Source organism: Pagrus major, chromosome 3, assembly GCF_040436345.1.
Source record: "Pagrus major chromosome 3, Pma_NU_1.0".
In the NCBI taxonomy this organism is placed as follows: domain Eukaryota; kingdom Metazoa; phylum Chordata; class Actinopteri; order Spariformes; family Sparidae; genus Pagrus; species Pagrus major.
The window spans coordinates 12,164,082-12,181,600 of record NC_133217.1 but is presented as its reverse complement, the minus strand read 5'-3'; the positions used below and the strand labels follow the sequence as shown (position 1 = coordinate 12,181,600).

The 17,519-nt window shown below is 42.7% G+C and overlaps 1 protein-coding gene across 1 annotated transcript; it reads left to right on the top strand.

The window, feature by feature from the left end:
- Positions 1 to 654: 654 nt before the first annotated feature.
- On the top strand, positions 655 to 16,131 carry jazf1a (JAZF zinc finger 1a). Its single transcript, XM_073463282.1, has 5 exons — positions 655 to 868; positions 9,402 to 9,474; positions 11,616 to 11,812; positions 13,055 to 13,224; positions 14,822 to 16,131. The coding sequence occupies exons 1-5, from the start codon at positions 754 to 756 to the stop codon at positions 14,996 to 14,998; spliced, it is 732 nt and encodes a 243-aa protein (XP_073319383.1). The 5' UTR covers positions 655 to 753; the 3' UTR covers positions 14,999 to 16,131.
- The last annotated feature ends 1,388 nt before the right edge of the window (positions 16,132 to 17,519 follow it).

Below are 17,519 nucleotides of genomic sequence, written 5' to 3'. Positions count from 1 at the left end.
CTTGTTATTTCGAGATAATATCTCGATAATATCTTGTTATTTCGAGATAATATCTCGAAATAACAACTGCCGTTTTCTAACTCGAGATCTCGAGAAAACAAATGCAATTAACTCGTTATCACGGGAAAACGGAGGAAATAAAATGTATGAACGCATGGCCCTTTAGGGCTTCCGTAGACATATACAAATTGTGGAATGTATCATTAATTGAGATGTGAGGTATAAAGAAAACACTGAAAAACACATTTTGTTATTAAATTAATATATGTTAACAAACTACATTAGTGCTGCTTGATCAATATAAGCAAGAACACAATAATAGAAAAAAAATCAATAAGTCAGATTATGTTCTTAGCATCTTCCTGCACACTCTTGTTTACTCTGTTTTGCATATGTGTCAGTGTTTATTTGTATAATACATGCAAATGTGCTCAGATTTATTATTTATTATTTGAAATATATTCAAGTATATCTGATGTCATCTATAATGTCACAGGGCACAGATCCAGATCCCAACAGGTAGGCAGGTCGTGACGTAGGCTGCCACCAGCCAGCCCTCCCCCATCCCCACCCCCACCGTCCCGCCTGCCTCCCAGCTGCGTCCGCCGCTGTCCTGTCTGGCCGCCCGGTGTCTGCTCCGCCGCTCCGCGCTCTGCGGCGCTCCCACCCCGAACCCGAAGACTCTGCCTCCGCCTCGTTCACCGCCCCGGTCCCCCCCTCTATCCACCCGGTGAATGCACCAGCGCCGCAAACATGACGGGCATCGCCGCCGCTTCTTTCTTCTCCAATTCCTGCAGGTTCGGGGGCTGCGGTCTCCAGTTCGAGTCTCTCGCCGAGCTCATCGTCCACATCGAGGACAATCACATCGGTGAGTCGGGCCAGAGGGGGGAGACGGAGCTAGGCAGCTAGCTGGTGTTAGCTAGCGTCCTAGCTAGTTAGCCGCACGCATAGAGAGGCTCGGGGTTTGCATTCCGCTATTCCTGCCGCTCGCTCTCCGTCGAGGCTCGTCGGAGTGCGAGTTATATTCAGCAGCACGACTTTAATTGTCTTGGAAAACACTCTTTTCTCATGGAAATGAGTGACCGGCTTGTTTTACGCTGCAGTAGCCGTGATAGTTACCTTTTGCAGCGGTAACTCGAGGGCCGCGTAGGTCTCATAGGTGTAACTAGCATTCCGAGCAGGCAGCGGTTCCACGGCTAACATCGCAGAGCAGCCTGTGTGTGTTTACGTCTCCAGGCCTGATGCAGAGCAGCCGGGCTCCTCTCTCTCTCTCTCTCTCTCTCTCTCCCTCTCACACACACACACACACACATACACACACCGTTTGTGTATTGAGCTGCCAAAAGGTCTGTCAATTTTGTCACCTCAACGCGTTCAGACACCACCTTTTGTAACGCTTTCAGATAATGTCTGTGTCACTTAATTATCACTGACGCCTTTTCTATTCAGTGAAGTTGTGTCAGACGTTCATTGAGATGGTTATTTTCCTCCCACATGCACAAGCTTCAACTTGTTGCTCCGCTTAGTTCAGTAAAGCATGGCACCCGGCTTGTTATTATCACATTGTTAATGTGGAATAGTACAAAATCAGTCATTAAAGCAGCCTAATAAACATATTAGTGGTACTTTATTGAGAAACATAGTGTCTATGTTGGTGATAATTGAATGACAAATGTGGCTCCTCAAGAAAAACAGAGCAAATATTTTATTCGCACTGTTAACTAATGTCTTTACCGTACCTGTATGCCTCTTTTAGATGCACGCACAGTAAATAAATTGTTATTTTGTTATGTCAATTGCATTAGATGCACATTTAATCAAAAATACTACAGAAATTGCAAGAGCAAAACAAAAAACTGCAATTTTTGCCTAAATTTTGCCAGTGTGGTGCTGCAGAAATGCCCTGGACTATAAATCTCATTCTCCAGATGTAAGAAAACATGTTTGTTTGGTACAGACTCCAACAAACGTAGACTTTTCAGTGAAATTGAAAAGTCTAATGCCAAAACGATGATTCCCACTAATTGCGAATCATATCTCAACTGCAATATCTGTAAAAAAAAAAAAATCACACAGTCATTATTTTGTGTACTATACTCTGCAGCCCTAATTAGTATTGCCTAGTTTTGGATGAGGGACTGCTGCTGATTGCCCCCGAAAAGAACATTCAGATGTAGTCTCATTAGTACCCTGCAATGTTATGCTTGTTAAATATTTAACACTTTTTCCAAGCACAGTTCAAATGCTCACTTCTGCGACACACTCTGATAGATTGACCTATAATCCACTGTAGCAAATGACACTGAGGAAGAATCTCGGGAGTCGTGAACCACCAAAACACTCAATAATCGCTAACAAAGTTGATGTGGGCTAATCATTATTTGTGGTGTGTATCCATCCTCAGGAGGCTGTTTGGAGCGGTGGGGGTGAGAGGGGGTAGAATGGGATGCTTCATTGAGCCAGTCTCCATGGCAACGGGCCGTCTCTAAAGGGGTTGGGGGGCAGTATGTTTGGCTGAGTTATTGCACACCTGCTGTCTCGCTAACAAAGCGGCCCCAGAGCAGCCAGCTGTGGTGAGGACGATGTCACATCACATGTGAAGCAGGACTGATGTGCTGCTGAGGTTTAAAAAACGGGGGTTTAAGTTTGTGGGCGAGGAGAAAGTGGAGCAGTGTGGGTGGTGGCAGTGCTGTGGGCCACTCTTGGTCCTACCATATGCTCCATGGATAGCTTGCAAATGAGCCAAAAAAGGCGGGGGGAACATCATTGTGAATGGCCATTTTATTCTTACCTGTGGCAGTGTAGACCCCGATGTTTCCCCAAATCAGCCAGTAAACAAATTAAAGGATGCTAGCTGACTGAAAGGCATGAATAGATTTAGTCTTTTCACCCATGCAGCCAAAACCCCACAGACGCTGATATATGACCCATCTGGCTATTTGACCTTTGACCCCAACCGCCAGCTGAGCAGAATGGCGGTTTCCCACTCAGATCACTTGGATTAATGAGTTTCCCCTCTGCTCGCTTCAAGATCAGTCTAATCAATACCGCTCACAGATCAGTTACCACAGGGATAAATGTGACAGATGGAGGGGATTGAGGTGAGAGTAAGGGAGAGGAGGAGGGGAGGAGGGGTATTGGCATTTAGCTTTGATTTCCCCACTTTTACTTTTGAAATTGCGCAGCAGTGTGTGATCAACAATCAATCAAAAGATAAGTGAATTTGATCTTCTGAGCTGCTCCACATGAGACGTCAGATAAGCAGTTTGAGGCTTTGCAGATAACAGATTGCCGTGATTGTGGTCCGTCCTGCAGTGTGCAAATAGATTATAAAAAAGCAGCAGCTCGCAATGAATCAACTCATCCAGTGGTGACAACAGGCTTGTGGTGTCAGACATAAATAGCGGTGAAAAGTGAGTCAGTGGATCTCAGGTCAGGGTGCAGAAATCAGTGCGGGCCTGTGCTAGAAACAGATTAACATAGACTGTGCTGCCCTCTTGTGGTAGGACCTCCTATGTGCTGCACAGTCGAAAAATGTCTAGTTTTTTGCTCTGACTCTGGTTTGGCACACTGTATATTGTTGTTGTAGGGCTCCAAGTGACGATTATCAGGCCGATTATTTTCGAGATTTATAGTTTAGTCTATAAAATGTCTAAAAATTGTGAATAATGCCAACCAACTCTTCATTTACTGTCATAAATGACAAAGAAAAGAAGCAAGACTTTACATTTAGAAACTGGAACCAGCAAATGTTTGACTTTTTTGCTTGAAAAGTGACACAAATAATAAATCAGTTATCAAAACCAAAATGGAATAATATTCTTTTGAATGACTAATCGACTAAACAACTCACCTCTAGTTTCTTGTATCTTATTTGAAGCACAAAATAGCTGTCAGAAAACAGACCAGTTAACCCTTCGCTGTCTCTTTCATGAGAAAATCAGATAATATGCAAATCCTCATCGCTGACCTCATCCTACAAGAAAAGATAGCAGCCTTCCAATAACATACCTGTAATGTTTAGATTACAGCTGAACACAAAAGGAAGTGGGTTCGGTGAACTGTGTTTAGTGCGATGTTTGGTTGTTGACGAAGTCTTTGTGCGGTGGCTTTAGGTAAGGTCTGAGGAATGTAATGATGTCAGCCTGGCCTGCCCGTGTGCATGGCTGCGCTGCGCTGCACAAGCACATACCTGCCTCTTACCTCACCGAACAGGAGCCGAGAGGGAGGGGGAAAGGTCGAAAGAGATCAAAAGTGGGGAAGAGGTTTGAAAGAGAAGTTCAGAAAGGAAAAATACGGGTGTGAGCGCAGGGAAATCCCAAACACCTCAGCTTTGTTTGGACAGAATTAATGTGTCTTCATTTATTTTTTCCTCTGTATTTTTGGTTTTACAGATGTAATCAAAGGCTGAGGTGTGACCTGACATGAGGAGTCAGGTCATCATCAGGTTGTGATAATGTAGGCTCTGCTGAAGCATGCAGATAATTAACCTACAGTAACTTTTAAAGATGTTATCATTCAGCCCACAGGCAATGCTTGGCTGTGTTCCTCTATCTGCTCAGGAGAAAAGACAAACACAAATACAATATGGTGAAGCAGTTTTGACCTGTCTGTCACTAACAGGATTCTTCCTGTTGAACCTGGTGTTGTGAGGTTTTTTCAATCACAACATAATTGCATAGTTAAGGGGGTTTGGGTGAATTCCCAGAATTTGTCTGTGCACAGTTCCTTGGTTGGTGCCAGTAGGGATGAGTAATTACTGAATATTATTTTTTATTGACTGTATTGACAGGTGAAATCATTTTGTGGGGATTAGATCTTCAAAGCTGAGATGTTTAGTCAATAAATCAAGGAGATGACAAAAAATGACGCGTCAACATCTTTGATAAATGTTCATTGAAGTAATATTTCAAGTAAAAAGTTTCCCCGGTTCCTGTTCTCTCTTGTGAAGTAGAGCCTGACCGATATATTGGTTGGCTGATATTATCAGCTGATATTGGCCTATCACAGATATATTAGAATTCTTTACTCCTTAATACCAGTATCAGCATTGGCCACAAAAATCAAGTATCAGTCAAGCTTGACTGTGAAGATTTGCTGCTTTGTCTTACATTATAGTAAAATCTTTAATTTTGGGAAGGTTCTTAAGAGAAAACAAGGCAGTCGTAGTTGCCACCTTTGACTCTGGGAAGCTGTGGTATTTTAGGAGTGCCTGATATGGATTGCTTTCAGTCTATGCTAATAACTGATAATTACCTGCTTCTCATAGCCGATGTCGACAACCGATAATTAAAGTAAAACTTCCTAACCTGTGGTTTATGAACTCCTGAGGGTAAGAAAGACTAAGATGTAGTGAGCAAAGATGGATGATTTAATATTCCATAGCTCGGATTAGATTTGTTGTTTTAAAACACATTAATGAATCCAAGCCAACTTTAGATATTTAAGTTTAATATAATACGTTTTTTGCCTTTTACAATGGTTTGGCTTCTTGTAATGCATAACATTGGAGTAAGCGCAGGTCATACAAACATATGCTTGATTTTTTTTAATATAAGGCTGCATTATTAATTATTGTTTGGATTGAATGATTCATATATAAGTTGTTTGGTCTATAAAAAGTCATAAAAACCATTATGACAGTCGAGGGTGACGTCTTTAGATTTCTTTTCCGTCTGACCAGCGGTCTAAAATCTCAATTATTCAGTTTACAATCATATATAACAGAGAAAAGCAGCAAAATCCTCCCAATTTAGGAGATATTGTATCTTCAGCAAAAAAATACTTCAATTATTAATTGATAATCAGAATATTTGCTGATATATTATCTGTCAGTGGACTTGTTTATCGGACAACTTATTGTTTCATACATTTACTATATTTTGATTCCTTAAGTCTGTAAAATACCCTTAATACTGACTAAAACCATGTAGTCCAGCCCAAGATTCCAGATTGTTTCCCATCCTACTTTGAGAGGTGTGACACAGGAAGGGGTGTGTGTGTGTGTTTGTGCATGTGAGAGAGTGTGTTCACCATACTTCCCAAATGACCTGTCAGGGTGTAGCGGAGCAATTAGTGGATTGGCATCCCAAACTGGAAACTGCAGACCCTCTCTTTTCACGCTACACATACACACAGTCACACAGTTTGCCTTTCGGAAGTCGCAGGGCCCGAGCGCCCCACCAAGCCCTGGGAAGTGTAATTACAGAGAAGTTTGCCTTTTCCCCCACCCATATCCCCCCTGCTCCTCCTCCGCCTCTCCTCTCTTCTCCTCTCCCTCCATCCGGTTGCCTGCTGCTCTAGAAACACGTTAAAATGCTCTCTGTGGCTTAATTAGCAGGCTGCAAAACAAGCCATGCATTCTTGGCCTGGTTTCCACACATACACACGGACCTATACACATGTGTACATACATGCGGACTTCATGCACACGGTGTGTATTCAGCAGGGGGCAGCAGTGCACTGCTGGTCAGAGATGGATGTCTGTGTTGAAGGGAGTGGAGCGGCTGTTGATTGGTCCCCGCTTTTAATGACAGGAATGCTAATTAGAGAGATATTTATAGACCCCGGAGACCCTGCAATGTCTCAGACATGCAGCACACGTGCACAGAAACATGCACACAGACACACACATGCGGATGGAAAGAGTAGGCTGCTGTCAATGCACTGTGTACTGTAGGTTAAATGCAAAACTTGCGAACTAGACCGGTTAAAATTGGTATTCATGTAGCTTACTCTGTGTGTGTGTGTGTGTGTGTGTGTGTGTGTGTGTGTGTGTTTGTGTGTGGGATCAGCAGTGTGTTAGCTTCCTGTCCTGCTAGGTGAGCGGAAGTCGTAAAGCCGGTGAACATTTACTGCAGCTCTCTCTCTGCACCTGGCTTACTCCATTTCCATCAACACCCCGCCTCCCCTCTTCTCCACACACACGTGCACACACTTACCTCACCTTCAAGCAAAAAACCTGAGCTCCTTGTACATCCCGAGTTATTGACTCTGGCATTGTTTCTTCCTTCTTCTTCCTGCTAATACCTGGCCGTCAGACATTCACCTAAATGACATTTAGCTGACTCCAGCTGGAGTTACAGTGCTCTTGTATGTGTGTACTTACGAATATATCCTATGATTTATAAGGTGGACTCCTGGTTTTTGATTGCAGATATGATGATTACAATGAGTTGAAGATTAGTTGATAAATTAATTGATCAGTCACTGTAATAGATCTGATAACCAATTGTTGAAGTGGCTTATGAAGGAAAAATGGCGGAAATTCAGTGGATCCAGCTATGAGTTGCAACGATTAGTCGTTCTATTCTATTCAATCTACTAGTTGATTGAAAGAAAATGAATTGCCAACTATTTTGTTCTGTTATAATTGATGAATCATTCAGTCATTTTTCAAGCAAAAGAGTCAAACATTTGCTGATTCCAGCTTCTTAAATGAATGAATTTGCTGTTTTTCTTTGTCATTTAAGACAGTAAATGAAGAGTCTTTGGGTTTTGGACAGTTTGTTATACAGAAGAAGCGATTTGAAGACGTCACTGTGGGCTCATGTAAATTGCGACGAGCATTTTTCACATTTCTTTGGTCATTTTATTGAATAAATGATTGACCATGAACATAATCAGCAGAATAATCAATAATGAAAATAATGGCTGGTTGTAGTTGTTGTTGTTATAGTTCTGGCTTCTCAAATGGGATGTCCTGCTTTCCTCTGAGTAATGTGATTCTGAGTTAAACATGTTTGGGATATATACTTTTACTTGGACAAAACAAGCAATTTAAAGATGCCAAGTTAGGCTCTGTTTAAAGATGCACTGATCAACCGGGCAGGGACCAGAACCGGACAGTTTTCGGCATGGGCCCGTGATGACCGACAACCTGCAAATACTGTCAGATAGATCCGATTCTGTGCCGGTCACATTTTTCTGTGCCTGCCCCCCAACTGAACCACCAGCCCTAACTGAAAGAAAGAAAAATAATATGTTATGTTATTGACCCAAAATATGTGCACTTGTTTCATTGTCAGCTCAGCTTGAAGGTCTTCTTCCGTTTTGACCTTTCAAAATAAGAGTCCCAGAATACAAAGTGTAAATGCTTAGGAGAGGAAGTTAATTTTCACTTAAACATTTCAGTTACAGGCCATTCATACAGACTTCAATGTCATGTCTCGTGCCTCGACAGTGATGTAGGTCGATGAGTGTATGTGTGTGTGTGTGTTGTGTGTGTGTGTGCACGTGTACTAATGCATTTGCAGAGAGCTCTGGTCTCTACATCAGAGCAGCAGGTAGGATTATTAAGGCTCAGCTATAAAAGACTGTCAAAGACCTCCTCTGTGGACCACCTCAGTGTGTGTGAGCCTGTGTGTGTGTGTATGTGTTTATTGATGCATTCCCCTGCTATCTTTTTTCATCTCCCTGCCTTTTCCATGTTTTCACGTATATATTCACATGTATAGGAGGACTTGGCGGCAGCAGCAGTGCACATTTTCCTCAAGGTTGTTTTCCTGTTTGCTGTTCTCCTCGGTGTTCTCCTGCGCTGTGGGAAGTCTGCATTCTTTTTTAATTATGAGGTGTGAAAACCTAAAAAAAAACCAAAGGGCTAAGAAGGCCAACACACACTTGGGATTAGCTGGAAGGGAGCGTCCAGGAGTGTGTTGTTAATTGTACAGAGATGATCCAGTTCTTGGATGTGAATTGCAATACATCTGCCAGCTATTACATATAAAGCTGCAATTATACACACACACACACACACACACACACAGTCATAGCCATGCACGCCATGGCCGACTAGTTTTTGAGTGTGTCTCCCCCCTGAATGTTCACTCGTTGAACACTTGATGGCACTGGTACTTCACAGATGCACCCACCCGCAGTGTTTTCATGCACACTTGCCCCTGTTTTCCAGGGGGTGGGAGGTGGGGCTTTGAAGTTAACACTGCTCCCCTCAGGCACTGGAAGTCGCCTACTGTAGTGTGACTGACTTAGCAAGTCAACTGGAAAAAAGCACGTGTGTGTTTCGAGTAATACACTGTGCACATTCATCACGGCGTCCAAGTTGCTCTTTCACTCTCGGACAAGTTTCTCCTTTGCCACATTCAGACTCCAGCAATGATTAAGTAGTCTTGGGAAAGGCATTGGTAGTAAATTACAGAGAGGCTTGGCGCTGGCGTAATAATGCGCTGCTTATGAAAGTATCCGAAATGTATCTGCAGGCTCACGCATACTATGGAGTAATACAGAGGAGGCAGTGTGAGAAACATGCAGTAATCTATCAGCCAGTCTGGCAGGAAGAATAGATCTATGAGTCAGCTCCTTACTGCGAGCATTCACACAATATTTTCCCTCCACACGAAGCAGTGATTAATCTGAATGTCTCTCTCTCTTTCTTTCTCTCTCAGACACAGATCCGCGGGTCCTGGAGAAGCAGGAGCAACAGCAGCCCACCTATCTGGCCCTAAGCTACATCAACAGGTACGCACACATTCACACACACAAGCAAAGGTTTCCGTCCATAGAGGGCAGCATCGCTCCACCAGTGAAAGGCGCGTTTCTGTGTGAGAGTGTGCACATGTGGCTTGCGGAGAGCAGCTCGAATGACTGATGCCTTCCCATAGACACAGCTGTGACTCATCCACAGACCAGCACAGAAAACCACACAAGACAATCACTCCTGACTCCACGCTAATGGCACAGCCAAAGGCGCCTTTTCAGGATTACAGCATATGTGTGTTTTTTGTGCGGTGAACCGATGTGTCACTTGTCACTCAGTCCCCTGCTAAATCACACCAAAGTTGAGAATAATAACGGTAAAACAGAGAGAGCAAGAGAGGACGAGGTTTGTTTTCTGTGGTTATTGTTCAAGTGGCGAGCTTGTAAATGTCAGAGGCATTCGCTGCACAATGTTGTGATGACTGTGTGTATAACTGACTGGTTCATTCGGCAGCTCAGTTATGTCTTGTCCAACCTCAGGCTTCCCACTCAAAGTGTTCAGAACAGCCATAATCAGATGACATAAAACCTTAAATGCTCCCGTTAGAGCAACAAATAACACCATAGAAAGTGAGACAGCAGGGCTTGACAGGGACCAAAAAAAAAAATCAGCCCAGGTTATCAGGTGGCTGTGGAGTACACAATATTTAAACTCGAGCTATTTAGCTGTTCATCAAGTACAAGTAATTAATAAAAAAAAAGCTCTGAAGTCCGAGTATCATTTTAAACTACTTAGCGTGGAAGTAGCCCTGTATAAGCTTAAATTTACTGAAGTCTACAATGTTGTTCAATTCAATGCAAAGAGTAACAATCTAACGTAAAAGTATTATTTCATATTATTCTGTAAAAAGCTTCCAACTGTCTTTTTATACATTCAGGGGTAAAGAAAACAGGACACACATTTGCAGTTAAGGTTTAAATATCAGTAACGACATATATGACTGCATATTTGGACTTTATAATATTACAAAATAAAATTATAGTGGCCCCAAGTTGCGTCAGTCCACTGGGCAAATGTCCTAAATGCCAGTTTAGAAGTCCAGGACTGTTAGAAAGCGCATAAAAAAAGTAGAATATAAAAATACCACAGTAAAAAGGCTTAATTAATTAAAAAACTCTAAATTAGGCTTTAGTATAATGCCAGTTAACAACTGAACTGGGGCCTCATTTTGTAGTTTGGACCTTTATTCCTTTTTTAATAATAATACCAAAGTAATGGCTGAGATCTAGACAGGGCAGGAGACACCTGCAGTCAGCTGATCAGACAGGTTTTTAAACAAACCTGAACTCATTCGGGAGGCAAAACAAACTTGTTTTGTATCCAAACTGTCCGTCGTAAACATCCATCACAGCCTAAGACTGGCTTACTGGTTCAGTTTTCTCTGATCACACTTGCTGTAATTGTAGGTGCATAGTTTTCTTGTGCAGTAAGGGATCGTTACTGTCATCTTTTTCAGCTTTCTGGCATATTTGCAATCCCTCTGATTGTCTCACTGCTTGTTTATTGCCCAATTAGACTCTGCTGTAGCAGCGTCCGTGTGTTCCAAGATCTCAGCATTACAACTAATGATTATTTTCATTTTCGATTAATCTCTTGGTTATTTTCTTGAATAATCGATTAGTTGTTTGGTCTGTAGCATGTCAAAAAGTGGTTGATTAGACCAAAGCCCAAGATGACGCCCTCAAATGTCAAATGTTTTGTCCACAACCCAAAGATATTCAGTTTACTGTCACAGAGGAGTACAGAAACCCAGATGGAATCAGAGAATTTTGACAATTTTTCTTCAAAAATGACTCAAACCCATCAATCAATCATCAGGATATTTGGTGATTAATTTAATAGCTGACAGCTCATTGGTTAATTGATTAATTGTTGTAGCTCCAAAAACAGACATCATGACAGAAACAATGGCCAATGTAAATAAGACCCAATAATTATCCTTTAAGTTATAAATGATGATAATGGATTAAAATATTAAATATATTTTTTGGATAAAGTTTGGCACTGCAGTTGGTTCACTAGCATTGCCACCCTAGCATAAGCTACCCAAGCTGACATCAACATGGTGGTCAGATGGGAGCTTTGTTGTCTTTGCTGATGACTCCAACTTCTGTGTCATCAGGTTCATGACAGATGCGGCGCGCCGGGAACAGGAGACCATGAAGAAGAAGGCCACGCCCAAACTGTCCCTGTCCATCACTGGCGGAGTATCCAGGAACAGCACGGCCACGCCTCCTCGCCACACCAGCGGTAACCTGACGCCTCCCGTCACGCCCCCAATCACCCCCTCCTCCTCCTTCCGCAGCAGCACACCCACAGGTACGACAGGTGTGTGTGTTGAAATGTGTGCTTGAGACGAAGAAAGACGGATTGCTTATACCTGTGGAGTGAATGGGGGTGGTGGAACTGACTAATGCAAATTAAGCCTACTGGCGGTAACAGAAAAGGGCTTCCAGTTGTGATTGCCCCACCAGAAGCACATTTGTCAAATTCATACAGCGTACAGATGAGCAACAGATGAAGATATTTGTAAGGTGAATGGAATGCAGCTTATTTCCCAGCTGGTGACTGAGCAGAAATATTCACAACATAACTGAGAGCACGAGCCAGCTCACCTTTAACTCAGCAACGCAAGCTGGAACTGCTCACTTTAACTTTACTTTTCGTAATAGGTTAAAATATTTCGTCAAATATTTGAATCGAGAAGAGAACCAGAGTCAGGAGTGGATAGTGGAGAAACTTTAAACCCCAGCCCCTCTCTACTGCTGTTTGTGTGTGTGCGTGTGTGTTTGTGTGTTGTTTGTGTGTTGGGTTTGGTGGCCCCTGCAGTGAGCAGACCAGTCAACACTCTGCTAATTACATAGCAGCTGTCACACGGTGTGTTCATTGGGGCCGTGTGTTGCACAGCCCAGAAGCAGATGTCCAATTCCAGCCCAAATGGTTCCAAACGTAGTGTTAGGTCTGGGTACGCACACACACACACACACACGCACACACACTCACACGCACACGCCCTCTTTTGACATGTGCCAGGGTGCCATCCATTTCCTCATGCTGAGGTGCAGCATTTCCTGTGAGATGGTGGGGGGTCAGTGTGGCCTGTGTGTGTGTGTGTGTGTGTGTGTGTGTGTGTGTGTGTGTGTGTGTGTGTGTGTGTGTGTGTGTGTGTGTGTGTGTCTGTGTGTGTGCATACATGCGAGTGGAAAATGTTCTGCACTTAGCAAAGCACTTTTTCCAGGCTGAGCAATGGGGATCACTCCCACTTAATGATCTCTTTCTGAGTGCCAATCCCTGGGTTTTGACTCACAGGCACACACACACACGCTCGCACACACACGCACACCACTGCTGTTTTATCAGAGCCGTGCTTTCAGTGACATGTGGTCTGCTAATGAATCAAAGCCAGAGCAGAATATAGAGAAAACTATTAATAAAAGTCCCATATTGTTTCTGTTTGGTAAATTCCCAAGCCATGATGTGCTACTGGGTATGTCCCCATCCATATTTCATCCGGGCTGACTAGTGGATTTTTTGTTCTGCGTGTCTCCATCGTGCCTCCAGGCAGTGAGTATGATGAGGAGGAGGTAGACTACGAGGAGTCGGACAGTGACGAGTCGTGGACCACAGAAAGCGCCATCAGCTCCGAGTCCATCCTCAGCTCAATGTGCATGAACGGGGGAGAGGAGAAGCCGTTCGCCTGCCCCGTCCCCGGCTGTAAGAAGAGATACAAGGTAAGGCCACTCCGGAGTCAGGAGACGAGGTTTCAGATGAGCCCGCCCAAGTCCACACTGAAGCTTTTGTCTGAGTGTCACATGTTTGCACATAATATTTGGCAAAGTGCAATATAAATCCAGAAAGTCGTGATTAGAAGCAGTGATAAATGTATCAAAGTATATTTGCTTTGGTTGAATTATACTACAGCTGGTAACAAAAGCCTCATTCAGCTTGAAGTCCCCACTCTTTGATGAATGGACACTGTGGGAACATTACTCTCTTCTGCCCTTTTCAGACCAGAACAGTGACGTAGGATAAAGCCGTATTTGTTGTCGATCTGAGTCCACATCAACCGGACTTTTAAATGTGCTTTGTGAGAGTTTTTACTAAATTACAGAAGGATAGTTACCAGTGAAATCAGCAAACAGATACAGGGATGATTAAAAGCTACCACAGATAAAACAAATGGAGATTTAATAAAATTAACAGTCATCCTAAACAGCATAATGATTGTTACCCTACGGTCACACTGTTCTGGATGTTTACAGATCATAAATTCTGCTCCTCTTAAATGTGTCGTTTGAATGTGACTTGTCTGATTTATTTTTCATAAAGTTTTGGTGACCAAAAACTTTGGAAAGCCCCCGTCACACTGTCATGTTTTCTATTGTTAACATTGCAATGACCATTTTAAGTTTCCGAATCCTAATCAGTGTTAAGGCTACTGCACGTTAGCTTAGCTTAGCATGAAGATTAGAAACTGCTAGCCTGGTTCAGTCCAAAAGTAGCAAAATCTGCCCAGCAGCACCTCTAAAGTTCACGAAAAACGTAGCTTGTTTGTTCAGTCCATACAAAAATCAGTGTAACTGGCTATGACAGGCTATGTACTAGACTAACAAGAGCAGCAGGGATGACCTTTGATAGGCTTAGTTGAGGTTAGCAGCAGCCTGGTTCCCTGCCGATGAGGGTTAGCTCTGTGGCAAACACAAGCTCATGATACTTGTTTTTAACATTTTGTTCAGCAAGATAATCTACTGACTGGAACGGCACTATTATGGATTTTGAAGTGTAACTGACGTTTAGTGTCCCCGCCGACCTCTGTCTTCTCATTTAGCCACTTGTTGGGAACCGCCTTTTTAAAGACATAAATGCTTTATAATTCACATGTAGGGTATCTACTGACATACTTAATGTCTGCAGCTGTGTCTCAATTCGGGCGGTGCATCCTTCGAAAGATGCGGTCTACGAATTTGTTGCATTCATATACGGCAGACGAACTGAGCGTTGTAAAATGAGACGGTATAGTTTATGGGGAATTTCCGAATATACGTCACCAGCTCTCCCTGACCTTACCCTTGCTGTTGCCTAGCAAGCTTGACACTTTATGCTAAGCTAACCATCTTATTTGAGAGTGGATTGGGACACCTCAATGTAAAAGATTTGGTTTAATGCTCTGGTTTAGCAGTGTAGACCTGGGTTAATAAAAGATCATCTTGTGACTGCAGTCTGGTATGAAATGGTCAAACAAAGGTCATATTGGTGCTTGTGTGTAAGAAGTGTACTTACAACCCTTCCCTCCTCTCATGATCTGTCTCCTCATCCCCGTCTCTTCAGAATGTGAATGGTATCAAGTACCACGCCAAGAACGGCCACCGCACACAGATCCGTGTGAGGAAACCCTTCAAATGTCGCTGCGGCAAGAGCTACAAGACCTCGCAGGGCCTGAGACACCACACCATCAACTTCCACCCGCCCGTCTCCACCGAGATCCTGCGCAAGATTCAAGGCTAGAGGCCGTGGTCACACAGGTCAACGACCCCAAACATAGCCCTATCCTGACTTTCCTTACCCGACCCTTTTATATACCCATCCCACACACTAAAGGATCAAGTGCATGCTTTAAGTTGTTCTCATTTAGTTATTTTTTTTCCTCATCTTTTTGTTTGTTTTATATATTTTTTTTCTATCCATGTTATATCACTTGTATTTTTGAAAAACAAATGTATCTTTGTAGTATTTTTAATGTTGTACATTTGCACATTCGTATATGCTATCACGTTACTTTTTTTCTATTGTTTGACTTACATAAGGTGCTAACTGTAAAAAACAACAGAAAGAAAAGATAAAAAAACAAACGATATGAAAGAAGAGCGGGGGAAACTTAAAAGAAGGAGATGTGAAACAGGAAGTGCAAACAAGCCCTGCCCCTTTTTGAAGTTGACGACAGCGCTGATCTGAGCTCAGTAGCCGTTACACTCCCTTTCTACTCGCTGAGTTCGCCGAGCTTAGATCTGTTCCTTCGCAGTAACTTCTGGGGCCTAAGCGCAAGAGTTAAGTTATACTTTAAATAGATATATTGATATATAAACAATAGATATGTATGTGTACATAAAAATATATAAAAGTATTCATGAGCATATACATAAATAGTTACACTTTATTTTCAAGCTTTATTTTATATATTTTTGTCAGTGTTTTTAGATAGTGTTTTTTTCTATGTATCAATAAGTGTTCCTTTCATTCCTTTATTTGCTGAGAGGGCCAGTTTCGTCACCTCAGAGGTCAAACAGCTGGCTGACTTTAGGTTCAGAGAGTCACCACTTCCTAGAGATAAGGAGCCTTTAGGTTTTGACCCACTCTGGATCGATATTTTTGCTGTTGATCAGGAAGGGGACGCTCAACGCTGAACGTATTTGAACTCGGCCCAGGCCAGTAATCCAGATCTTCAACATTTCATCCCCACGGGAAGCCATCCATGTATTTCATATCTCCAGTGTTTCCTCATTCAGAGTGCCAGAGCTGTGAGACTTAGCTGTGAAAGCAGGTTAAGCATCATACTGTATTCCAGTTGCCAAGATCTTTGTTTTTGTTTATCCATGATTGTTGCCAACAGCTCTCCACTGCCAAACATTGACCATACCATGTGCCTGATGGGGAGGGAGGGGTGGGTGGGAGGGTAGGGAGGTCGCCAAACGCGCGGCAAAGATTTTCTTCTTCAGTGCGCGTCCAAAACGTGCGGATGTACTTCGACGGAATGTTTTCATGCATGCTTTCTGTGTCGTGTGTGAGAGAAGAGGGTGGATTTGTATTTGAAAGAGATTACCATCTACAACCTGTCATTTGTGTGTGTTGTAGACAAGAGCATTCCAGTTCATTGTGTGTATGTGTGTGTGAGAGCCGTGTATGTGTGCGTGTTTTCAGCAGTATCCAATTCATCAGCCTATAGAGTGTTACTGTATTCTGTGTTTCAGTGCTCAGATCTGTTACGTTTTCAGCACCAGGCCGCCGGTTCGACTCCTGTGGAGCAGGACGACCCGCCGGCTGGTTGCATCATGTAGAGTAGCGCTGGCCAGCGTGTTGCTCCAATCACTGGGGTTTCATCATTCATTGCCTCTAGAAAAACAAAAGCGGTGCAGTGCAGCACCGCGTGCCAAGACACATTGATTCATGACATGATTTCCATCATCATGCACAATGTTTCTTTTTATTCTGCAGAAGGCTCGAAGCCAGAGCTTTTCCTCTTTTGTTCATTTGATGGGTACAGTGATCTCTGACATGCACACACCCTCCTGTCCTCCAAGCTGCTGTTGCCAGGACATCTTTACAAGGCAGATTCCATTTTTTTCTGGCATTTGTTCATTTTAAAGGTGCAGGATGAAGAAATGTTGTTTAAAACGTTAAAAAAGTAACTAACACTATCAAGAGAATGTGAAAAAAAGACATCTGTGTAGTGCTGCAGAGATATCTACTGAAGTTAGCATGCTAACCAGCTAGCCCCGGACTGTACTTTTTCATAATGCCACTCTAAGATCCAGTCTGGACAGCTAGCTGCATGGCTAACTGAGCTGACTAGCAAACAGCATCTACAGTTAGCAGCAGTTAGCGGTTACTCTGGTGATATGCTGCCCCCTATTTGTATGAATTTGAGAGAACACCAATTCTTACATGTAGCACCTTTAAACCTGCAGTCGGTTAATCTACCAGTCGATCACAAGGAATCTACTTGCCAACTATTTTTTGATAATCGATTAATCGTTTTTCAAGCAAAAATGTCAAACATTTGCTAATTCCACCTTCTTAAATGTGAGGATTTGCTGCTTTTCTTTGTCATTTATGATAGTAAATGTAGTGTTGACGGGTTTTTGACTGTTGATTGGACAAAAGAAGCAATTTAAAAATGACACTTCAGACTCTGGTAAACTCTGATTAGCATAATTCACAATTCTTTCACATTTCATAGACCAAAAGATGATGAATAAATGAAAATGAAAATAAATAAATAATATGCAGATTAATGAAAATTAATCATAAG